Source organism: Octodon degus, unplaced genomic scaffold, assembly GCF_000260255.1.
Source record: "Octodon degus isolate 3935 unplaced genomic scaffold, OctDeg1.0 scaffold00056, whole genome shotgun sequence".
In the NCBI taxonomy this organism is placed as follows: domain Eukaryota; kingdom Metazoa; phylum Chordata; class Mammalia; order Rodentia; family Octodontidae; genus Octodon; species Octodon degus.
Genome location: NW_004524632.1, coordinates 315043 through 326657, shown reverse-complemented (window position 1 = coordinate 326657; position 11615 = coordinate 315043). Strand labels below are relative to the sequence as shown.

Below are 11615 nucleotides of genomic sequence, written 5' to 3'. Positions count from 1 at the left end.
TTATTGCCTACTCCTTTCTACTTTGAGAATTCTAATTATATGAATGTAAGTTTCTTGGTTTTGACACAGTGAACTATTATGACTGATCTGTAAATTCTTCATTTTTATTTTGGACAATTTTTGTTATATTCATTTATGTTTGTAAATAATCAATTTGCAATCTATTAAAAAAGATAAAAAGTGGATTTGTATTTCTATATTGGTTTTATTATGCTTAGCATTGTAAACAGATGAATCTGTTAATTTTTATAACATTTTTATAACAGGTTAAGTGTTAATTTTTTTATATATATTTTTTAAGATTTTGCAGAACGAGCAACTAGATGAAATCTCTTCCTTGGGCAATGAGGAAGTTTCAGCAGTTAGCCAAGCGTGGTTTACAACTAAAGAAGATAAGGATTCTCTAACTAACAAAGGTACTGCACAGTGGGGAATAATGGAGAAAATAGGATCATAAAGTTCTGCGTTGGGCTTTTCTTTGAGTGACTTTGCAGTAAGCCCAGAAAGTAGCGTTTTTTTGTTACTGTTTTTCTGTTTCTGATACAAAGTAAATTTTGTTTTATTAAATTTTGAACAAATAACCAGATGTGTGGGGTGGCACACATCTGTAATCCTAGCACTCCGGGAGACCAAGGCAGGAGGATCAAAAGTTCAAGTCCAGCTCCGGCAACTCAGTAATTTAGGGAGATCTTGTCTCAGAATAATAAAAGGTGAGAGATGTAATTTAAAACAAAAGCCCTGGCTGGGTTCAGTTCTCAGTATCCTGGAAAGAAGAGGGAGGGAAGGAAGTCGAACAGATTATAGAGGTGGCATTTGAAAGACTATACAGTTACTGCTTATGAGAATTAGAAGTCAGACGTTTTCAAAGATCTGTTTGGTCTGAAAGCAGCTTGGAAGGTTAAAATAGCAGTGCTTACTTCATAGTGCAGCTAAGCTGAGAAGAGTAGCCAGGGAGGTGAGAAATAGCGAGCTGGTAGAAAAGCTACTTGAGGGAAGATGCTGAGATGAGCAGTTACTCTCAGCGAATACCCTGGAAGTGCCGTGTTCACTCAGTGTACAGTGTCTTATGTTTATCTTGCCCTAGAAACTTGGTTACGTGCTCTTTCACTTGTAAAACTTCTTTTCCTTTTTTTTTTTTTTAATTTTGAGTCAAGTTTTCACTGAGTTGCTCAGACTGGCCTTGAACTTGTAGACCTCCTCCCTTTGGCCTCCCAAGTAGCTGAGATTATAGGCATGTGCTACCATTCCCGGCTAGAATTTTTTTTTTTTTTTAAATTTAAAAATACATTTATTAGAGCCGGCCATCTGGCTCAGCAGATTAAAGCACCTACTTAGGCAGACACAGGGCCTGGGAGTTCGATACCCTGGCCTGCTGTGCTGACCCTGCTCCTGGGGTATGTTGAAACAGTGATTGAAACTAGGCATGGTGGCGTGTGCTCGTAATCTCAGCACTTGGGAGACTATGAACAAGAGGATCGCTATGAGTCTGATCTACTCATTGAAACCCTGTACACCCTGTATACCCATTATTTATTTGGTACAGGGTCTCCAAATGCAGCTCAGACTTGTAGTGATCCTCCTGTCTCGCCCTCCCCAGCACTGGAATTACAGGTGTGCACCATCATGCCCAATTTCAGTGGTCTGCACGGTGTGGTACCGGGGATCAAACTCCGGTTCTTGTGCTTGTCAGGCAGACCCTTAGACTGCTGAGCTATCGCCCCAGCCTAAAATCTTTTTTATTGAACAAGTTTTTCAGAATATTTTTAGCATAATGAAATAATTATAATTAAATAATTTTTATATATTTATGTTTTTTGCTAGCAGTTGTACATTTCTGCAAGTATAAAAGAAGACAATATTAATATCTTTGGTATTATCTTTACTCAGTAGGGTCAACTATATTCCTACCTAAAAACCAGAGCTTGCAGAACCAGTATCGTCTGTGGAGTTTTCAGATTTCAGATGGACAAGAAGTTAAATTTGCTACGTTGTATGTCAGCTGATAATCACAAAGCAAGTCTTTGGTATTTTAATTTTCTTGCGGAGTAACATTTTAAAAAAATACTTGTTTTCTTTTAAAGGGCATAAATGGAAGCAGGGGATGTGGTCCAAGGAAGAAATAGATATTTTGATGAACAATATTGAGCGCTATCTAAAGGTATCTGTGATACATTTTTATTTTTCACTAATTTTTTTCCTAAAATACATAAGTATTATATGGACTTACTTGGAGCTCACTGATTTTTGTAACAGTGACCTATTAATATGTTATGGTTTAATAATTCTAAAGTATATCATTATAGTGTAGTTTCTTCAGTATCTTTTGCTTTGTTGTCTTTTCAGTCAGACCATAAATTATATTATCTAAAGTCTTAAGGTGCTAGGCATAGTAGTGCACATTGTAATCCCAGCACTTGGGAAGCTGAAGCAGGAGGACTGTGAGTTTAAGCCTAGTCTAAACTACATGATGAGACCCTGTCTCAAAACTTCAAATAAAACCTAAAGTATGCATGTTCTTTGAATATGTATTTTATGAGTCCTTTTGTAGAAAGGCTTTAGTTTATACTCATGTTCAGGCTTCTTTCTTGCTAGCTTATTTCTCTTGTTCAGTGTGCTTTGAATACAGTATTTTGAGGCACTAGATACAAGAATTTCCTTAACGTGTGTAAGCTTTTCTGCAGTTTACAATCCCTTGGAGACAGATGAAGAGGGAAACAAGGCTCTCTGGCCCTGAGTTACACTGCCCCAGTCCGAAAAGGAAGAGTGTGTCCTTGGGGTTGGAACACCTGGGGGAGTTCTGAAGAGCAAGAGTTGGAACTCAGTCTGTGGAGAGGACTGACCAGGGCACGGTGTGTGCGAGCAGAGGAATGAGGTGCAGAGCACGAGTTCAGATGTGTGGCCTGTAAGGCTGGGCCAGAGAATGATGGCTGTACCTGACTTAGTAGTAGGAGCTCAAATTGCGAAGCAGAACTGGGGACTTAGTTAGGTGAGGCCAGTGGGGACAGATCCATCCTTTTCTCCTGGAGGGACAGATCCATCCTTTTCTCCTGGAAGTCTTTTGCAGACTTCCCTGTGATGCTAGACTGCGTAGTAGCATCTGGAGGTGGTGTGGACATTGATGTGGTGTTTATTTGACCATTCTCCTGGTGTGTGATATGTTTATGTGTATAGTGCCCTCTACGAGGACCGCCTTCTCAGGTGATTCTTATTTGAAGGTTCTTCCACTAGCTGTATTGTTTAGAGAGAAACAAAATTAGTGGACACTGAAAATATATCCAGAAATACATTAAAAGCTGTCCACCTGTTATGAAGGCATTAGTTAAATCTGGAAAATGCTATCTATGGTTTTAGGTGAGATGGTAGAGAAAAGCAGTCCTGGATTTGGGGTTATTGAGGTTTCTTGTCTAGGTGCTGAAGTGATCACCAGGAACCTCCAGCTTAGTGGTCTAGGGGAGGGGCGTGAACAAGGGACGGGGGTACTGGACACAGATGACTGCTGCTGCACATCTGTAGCTTCTCCCTGCGGAGCTGCTGAGTGGCAGGGGGAGGCGCTCCCGAGCAACCTCCTGACCTCGGGTCACTTGACCATGCTTGTTGTTTTGTGCTCTTCTGAAAATGCTTTTAAACTTTAGACAGTTTGTAACTAAGCATCGTATATTCTGTATTTAAAGAATAAGTGAAAATAAGTGCCACAAAAAAAAAAAACAAAACAAACTGGTAAACAAAAGAGTCTCTCATCTCACTGTGTGGTTGTAATTCATCACAGTGCCTTGAAATCACATAATTGAGAACTGAAAAGATTCTAAAATTTAGAGACTTTCCTGTAAAGTTTCACACATTCCAAAAATACCTAAAATGCCTATCTTTGTAATTTGTAATTTTATCTGGCTTTGAAGTGTATGTCATATAAATGCCCATATTCATTCTCAAGGTATTATGTAAGTTGCTGCTTTTGCTCAATGTTACGAATTTGATACCCATCTCCTCTTGATTTGTTTAGCTATATTTCACTATGCAAATATACAAGTTACCAATTCCACAGTTAATAGTTACTTACATGTTCTTGCTAGTTTTTTGCTATTTTCACAAGCTGGTATTTCATTAATGGTATTTCATTATAGCTTTAATTTGTATTTCTCTGATAACATTTTGGTGAGTATGTGTTTGCAATACATGAAATTTATTTTAGAGGATTGGCACAGATTTTTATAACATTTTTATATGCTTGTCCAACTTTTTTTAAAAAAATTATTTTCAAAGTTAATTTTTTAAGACTTTATCCTGTAGATCTTATACTAAAAATACATTTTTTAAAAAAAGACTTTTTTTTACTAGTTTCCCTTTTTACAAAAATATTTTTACATCTTTTTAATTTTAATTTAATTTTTATTTTTTGGTGGTACCAGGGATCGAACTCAGGACCTAGCATTTGCCAGGCAAGCACTTATTCCACTGAGCTATCTCCCTAGCCCCTTTACTAGTTTTCCTATGAAGTTCTTTAGTTAGAAAATTTTTTTTAGGGTTTTTTTTTTTTTTTTTTGGTGCAGGGTCTCACACAGCTCAGGCTCGTAGTGATCCTCCTGATTTGTGCCTCCCTAGTGCTGGGATTACAGGTGTGTGCTACCACACCCAGACTCCATCACCAGCTCAGCACACCTGAGGCCGGGGCTGGCATGGCATGTGGTGTCAGGGAAAGTTAGACATTATTAATGTATGTTGTATACTGAATTTATTGGTTACTTTTATTACAATTTTCTTGCCCCCAATTTAGTGATTTCTCTGTTTCACTCTCAAGTTTATCATATTTTTACTGTTATCTTGTGTCCTTGTTTAAGAAATCTTTTACTGTATAAAAGACACACAGTGTGTTGTCTTATAAATGTTTGATAACCTCACTTTGTAACTTTCTAGCCTTTTGTGCTCATTTTATTTCCATTATGAATGTTAAGGCTTTAGTGTCTCCACTTTTTTGATGTGGATGACCATATCCTGGCATTGTTCTGGGTCAGTCCTTTTCCCCATCAACCATGTCTGTTCTGTTCTAAATCAGGCTTCCACTTTTTTTTTTTAAAGACAAATTAAGTATTCTAATTGTTTTTAGCTTCTGTTTGCTATCTGTATACCGTTGAGATGCTGTCTTCAGAAGTTGCCGTATAGAGCCAGGATGTGGCTTAGTGGGGACGTGTTGTCTGCTGTCTTGTGGAGTGCCCTGTGTTCCATGCCCAGCACTGTGGAACAAATACCCGCAGGTCCCATCTTCTGGGGCATTTCATTGAGAGCTTAGCTCTTCTTGCGACCTTTTAAGTTTCTGGTATAAACTTTACAGTCAGCTTGCAGAGGATGAAAAATCCTTTTTTTTCTTTTTAAGATTTATTTATTTATTTATTTGGTACAGAGTCTCGTTACATAGCTTAGACTCATAGTAATCTTGTCTCAGTGCTGGAATCACAGGCATGTGTCACCTTGCCTAGTTTTGGTGGCTGGCATGGCATGTAGTTCCAGGGATTGAATGAGAGTAGTTGTGCTTGCCAGGCAGGCTCCTAGACCGCTGGGCTATCTTCCCCAGGCCTCTTTAATATTATTCTATCAATTTTATATTCTCCATAAAACACCTTCAGAATATGCCTAAAATATAATCATGGTGCTCTTAATGTTACTGATATAAGAGAACTTTTAAAAATATTTACAAACTTAAAAATGCAGATGTCTTGCAACCTTGTTAAAATGCCTTTTAAAATCAATTTTGTATAATTATCAAGTTTCTGCATATATTATCTACAAATGATTTTTTCCAATCTGTATTTTTCATTAATCAGGTTAGCATGTTCTAATTTGCTGAGTTTTATCATAAATGAACATTGAATTTTGTGGATGATTTTTCCACATCTACTGAGATTTTGTGCTTTTTCTGTAAATGTACTGATGTGATTGGTTACATTAATAATTTTTCTGACTGACACAGACTTACTCTTTGAACAGTTGCCTTTGTTGGGGTGCATAACCCATTACTGCTGGGTTTTGATGTGCTGTGCTGTGCAACGTGTTAGTGAACGCACACAGCCTAGAAATTGTTCTCTGCAACTGTCTTGGTCTGCTTTTGCTACGGTGCTTGTGCTGGCTTGATAAAGAGACCAGTGAAATATACCTGATTGTTTTCTTTATTTGGGAATAGTAAAATTGGTAGAATTTAGTTAATGATGTTACTAGACTTGGTGTTTTCACTATAGGAAGATTATTAATAACTGATTAAACTTTTTTCTTGGTCTGTGGTTATTCGATTTTCTTTCACCGAAAAGAAAGCTTTGGTAAATGGACTTTCTAGGAATTATTCATTTTACTTGTTCAAACTTAGTGCTATAAAATTGTTTATAATGTTCTTTAATTTTCTAATTCATGTAGTGACTATTTAGGCTCCATTTTTATTTCTAATATTTGCCTTTTAAAAATTTTTGCCGTAAGTTTATTATTTGAATTTTAATCTTAATGTATCTTTTGAAAGAACCAGTTTTTAGATTCATTGATCTTTTCAGTACTTTTAATTCCCAATAATTTTACTCTTATGATTTTTTTCTTTAACTTTTTAATGATTTTTAAAAGAAAATAACAAAAATTGAATTTAATATGATTTGTTTTTGGAGCCTGTGTCATTTTATTGTTTTTATAATATTTTAATATTTACATTTGACTTTATTAGCAATATATTCTTCTGCTAAATGTAATCGATGACCTTTAACATTGAAACAAGTGTTAAAAGCATAGTATATCCACATGCATTTTATCAGAAATCCCTAAATCAAAGAAATGTAACCCATTTAGGCACGCGGAATAAAAGATGCTACAGAAATCATCTTTGAGATGTCAAAAGACGAAAGAAAAGATTTCTACAGGACTATAGCATGGGGTCTGAACCGGCCTTTGTTTGCAGTTTATAGAAGAGTGCTTCGCATGTATGATGACAGAAACCATGTGGGAAAGTATGAAAGCTTGTAATGCTGCATGTTTTCATTCCTTAGGGAAATAGTTAACAGAACTGTCATGTTTTCAAGTACAGGTCTAATTAAGCCTAACTGGAGACAGCTTAAGAGTTACTATTGTTATGCTTACACTCTAGGTCTGGGTTGAGAATATGATGAACCCTTATTATAATAAGGCCTCATTTAGAAATTAGTCTGAATCACCTCTCTAGGTTAAATGGCAGACTGGTACACTTAATATGCCAAAGTCTGCTCCAAAGTAGAGAACAAGTAGTTAAATATGTAGGAGTGTTAAAAAGAACTCTGACTTCATTGGTAGTATTTTTCTTACTTTACAAGTGTAGCATTACTAATCAGTGATTTTTTTTGTTTGTTTGTTTTTTAAATAAAACCAGAGCAAATACATTTCTAGAAGCAGAGTTTAGAGTTCCATCATATGTAGTGTTTATGCACAGGCATCATTAAGCTTCAATGTAGTGCTTAGTTTGTGAAACTGACACTTTGTCTCTCTGGGAACCTTAGATGACAGCAGTATCTCTTTTAAATTCTACAGCTTTCCTTGTAGCTTTCAGCAGCCTGCTAATGAGAGTGCATCTCAGAGTTGAAGTGATTTAAATATGTCTTACCACAGTGGCAAAGGAACAGGGATGACCTGTTAGCTTTTCATAAACCTTCCATGTACCATCAAGCGCTTAACAAGAGAACAGTACCTACAGCCCTGTAGTTCTGTCCTGCACAGAAAGCTGAAGCAGAATCGCAAATTTCAGGCCAGCTAGAGCTCAGAAGGGAGACCTGCGCTCAAAAAAATGAACAGCTGTTCCTAATTTTAAATAACAGTTTGACAAAACATTTCATTGGCTGCATTGAACTAATGGGCAACAGTATATCAGATGTACATGCCTGGCTACAGGAAATGAAAAGAATTTTAATGTTTTCATTGCCCTAAGAGAATTTTCCATAAATTTTTCTTTTTAGCTACATTTTATTAAAAAAAAAAAATGGATTAATTATAATTTCAGAGTGCCGAAACCTAACTTTGAAGTAAAGAGGCAGCACTGGAACAGATAAATGCTTTAAATGTTAAGTGTTCCTAAGCAGAATTGTATAGTGCTTAATTTTACGATAACTAAAAGTAGTTGCTATTTTTAATTAAGAAAATGGAAGCATTTAACTTTTAGTGTTTCACTTAAAATGGGTTACTTTATGCGGACTTACTAACATTTAGCACCCTAAATGAAACCCTCATTTTTATTAAGGTTTTTACCATTCCTTATTTTAACTGATTTTAAAAAAAAACTTTCTCTGAATTTCTAGATATACACCTGAAGAAATTGAGAAGCTGAAGGAGTAAGTTTTAAATTTTGTTTTCATTCTTTCTGTTGTTTGCTTTTTGTTTTTAAACATTTTTAACTTGAAGACTTGAGATTTTTGGCGGACAGCAATAATTTAGCTCTGCCAGTAAGCTTGGTTATCAGATCTAGACCTGCACAGAGTAGCTGTGTCCCTAGAACCCAGATCTTGCCTTCTGCTGTTGCTCTCTGATTGTGTCCTCTGGCCATTAATAGAGGTGCCAGAGATTAGATGCTGATTTTGGTTGCACTGACAATTGAATCTGTGGTGTTTGTATACCAAGATCAAAACCAGGGGCCCTGATGTAAAGTGGTGACTTGGGGTTGACTTCAGATTATTCCACCTTGGTAGGGCTGCTCGTCTCAAGAAACACAGTTTTGCTCCACCAAGGTGGGGTTATAAAGGATGGTTTAATGTGTGATGTGGGCCATGAGAGAAGATAGAGAAGGGCTCCTGTTGGTGACACAGGGCTCTGGGCATTTTGCAGGGTGTGAGGAAGAGCTGTTAGGAGTCTGCTCAAAGGGAAGCACAGGGCTCGCCTGGGAAATGGTGTCATAATCTGAGGAAAATTTGGTCTTTTTGAACACATATCCAAGTTACTTATTTCTTCTCTGACCCAGGAAAAGGGCAATTGCTGCCTGTTTTTTTTTTTTTTTCACCCACAGACAACTGTGGACCCCAATAAAAGGCCACACTTTCAAACTTTGGCTCTCAAAGTATTGCTGCCCACAACTTCCAAACCAAGTGGGAAGAAGAAGAATGAAGAATAAATGATGAAATTGAGAGGGAGAAAACAGTTGAACCAAATGCTGATTGGCAGACTCTTGTTCTAGGCTCCGGATAAAGCATGGCAACGACTGGGCCACAATAGGGGCGGCGCTCGGGAGAAGCGCGTCTTCCGTCAAAGACCGGTGCCGGCTGATGAAGGACACTTGCAACACAGGTACTGCGTACGCCAGGTGCTGTGTGCACCTTGGCGCTATGCCACCTGCCCAAGTCCTGGCCCACAAAGAGAACAGAACTGTGTGCGCTGCAGTTCACATGTTGTCACCCACTGTGCCTTTTTCAGCTTAATATTTGGGTCCAGCTAACATCTGTGTTGTGTTTTTATGTGCAAGGACATTGTTCACACAACAGAGTCTCTGGTTTCAAAGGCCCAAGGTGTAGCATGATTCAGTTTTGTAGCAACCACAACTGTCCCAGTTAAGAAAGTAATTAGGAGTTATATAAATGGGAAATAATTTTAATTTAGACTCATCTCACTAAACTTACACTAATAACAGTTTATCAGCTCATATCTGTGAGAAACTTGAATGATAGGCAGGTCCAAATTAGGAAAAATCTATGTTCCAAAGGTTTGTATGTTTTTGCTTATCTCAAACTTGAAGTATGTTTTTCCATCTTAAAAAACACGTAATTATTGGTACAGTAAGTCCTCAATTTATGAAAAAGTTTCATTCTGGAAGAATTGGTGGTAAGCCAACAATGACTCTTACACATACACCTGTGAAAGTTGGCAACTCGAATACTAAGTGGGGACTTAATATATCTCAGTCTCCAGGCCAGACTGCAGATGTATATTAATACATAAACGCACTGGGGATGGCATTCGTCAAGCCTCTGTGACAGCAGCAGTTTTTCTGGATGCTACCATTATCACTTAACCTTGTATCCTCTGTAATACAGGTTATGATAGATGCTCAGTTTCCCTTCACCCTGCTCTTCTCTGAAGGGTTCACAGCATGTACTCACTCCCAAGAGCAGGTGTCCTAAGGTGTGATTTTGTATCCCTGCCCCACTGAAGTAAAGTTAAGACTGCTCTCCCCTTACCTCCTCCAACACTGCCATCTCCACAAGGCCTGAGAGTACCAGTGTCCCAGCTCTGTCGCTCTTTATGGCTGGCCTAGTCTGCAAACCAGGGATGGGCAGTCGTGCATTCCAGCACGTGTGTACTGTGAGTGCAGAGCTCTTGTCAGCATGACTCAGAGGAGCCTATCCCACTCCCTGGTTTTGGTTTTCTTTGGCGTTCTGTGACAGAATTTTTTGGTTTCTTTCTGAAGAAACACCACCTCAGAATTGATCCTTTCATAGTATGCTCGACAGGAGAGCAGAGTTTGTCTATCCACAGTGTGCAGAACTGTGCCAGCATATAACGCACTTTCAGTGAATACTTGTTCAGTGAAGCAGGAATGTAACCTTTTTGACATTTTGGGGGTTTGATTTATAATAACTAAATTTAAACCAGAAGGAAGTTTTCAAACAAATTTTTCAGTTCAGGTACAGTTTTGTTTTGTTTTTTCCCCATAATTTTATTGATAAACAAATAGCAGTGAGACAGTTTCAAATTAAATTGGTAGGACAGTTTCAATAATCAACACATTGTATACATTCTTCCCAGTGGTTAATTGCTGTACAAGATGCGGACATGATATCCTATTTACAAACACCATCAGAACAAATCATTCTATTCATTAAGAGAATGTAACTATATATCTATCCTAACCACTTTGAATACACAGATACAAAATGGACATTCATCTGTATACCCTTTTTTTGTTAAGTTCCGTTATTTGAATATTATAGGTGTGTAAACTCAGCAAAATATTCTAAGAGTCTAGTAGCCCATAGTAGCATTGGGTCTTCCGCTTCACTGGCAATGTCAGAAATTGTTGACCTGAGTCCCCTGCAGCTCAACATAACAGCATGGCTTTACTTCTTATATTTCGTTTTTATACTTTTCTGCTGAATGGTTAAGACCAAGATAAAGCAGGACCTATGCAACAGGAGTTGTAGCTTTTGGGTCTGATAAGGTCAGTGAAATCCCCTCAGGATTTATCCTGAGATCCTGTACCTCAGATTGTAGAACCTTTGTCAGTGTCAGCCATGTGGATGAGTCACGGCCATTGCTTGGCCAATGTGCTCTCTGTGAAAGCCCGAGAGAATGTTTTCTCTCCATGTGACTCTCCTTAGGCACACTCTACATCATCGATCACTTTCCTCTTTGACTCCATAATCTTGATCAGAAAATTTGGGATACTACTGAGTTACATGATGTTACAGTATAAGTTCTCATATGTCCTGAGTCTTAATTGACCTTAGAAGGCTAGGGCCAAAATGTTGGCTTTTCTTGCAGCCCTCCTTTTTCTCTAATTTTGGTCTGCAAACTTAGGTTGTTAACCATCCAGAAGACAAGCTTGTTGTTATTACCATACAACTTAGGCTGTTAAGCTTAATCTCACTATCTGTCTGTATATCAAACATCTTAGGCATAATATGGAACAGGTATTTTTC

The 11615-nt window shown here is 37.7% G+C and overlaps 1 protein-coding gene across 3 annotated transcripts in view; it reads left to right on the top strand.

Moving 5' to 3' along the window:
• Dmtf1 (cyclin D binding myb like transcription factor 1) overlaps positions 1 to 11615 on the top strand; it is a 42482-nt gene that overhangs the window by 18837 nt on the left and 12030 nt on the right. For all 3 annotated transcript variants that reach the window (XM_004633577.2, XM_023717909.1, XM_023717910.1), the window contains exons 6-10: positions 302 to 416; positions 2082 to 2158; positions 6817 to 6974; positions 8289 to 8321; positions 9158 to 9267. In XM_004633577.2, coding sequence (XP_004633634.1) covers positions 302 to 416; positions 2082 to 2158; positions 6817 to 6974; positions 8289 to 8321; positions 9158 to 9267 — 493 coding nt within the window. The remainder of the gene's footprint in view (positions 1 to 301; positions 417 to 2081; positions 2159 to 6816; positions 6975 to 8288; positions 8322 to 9157; positions 9268 to 11615) is intronic.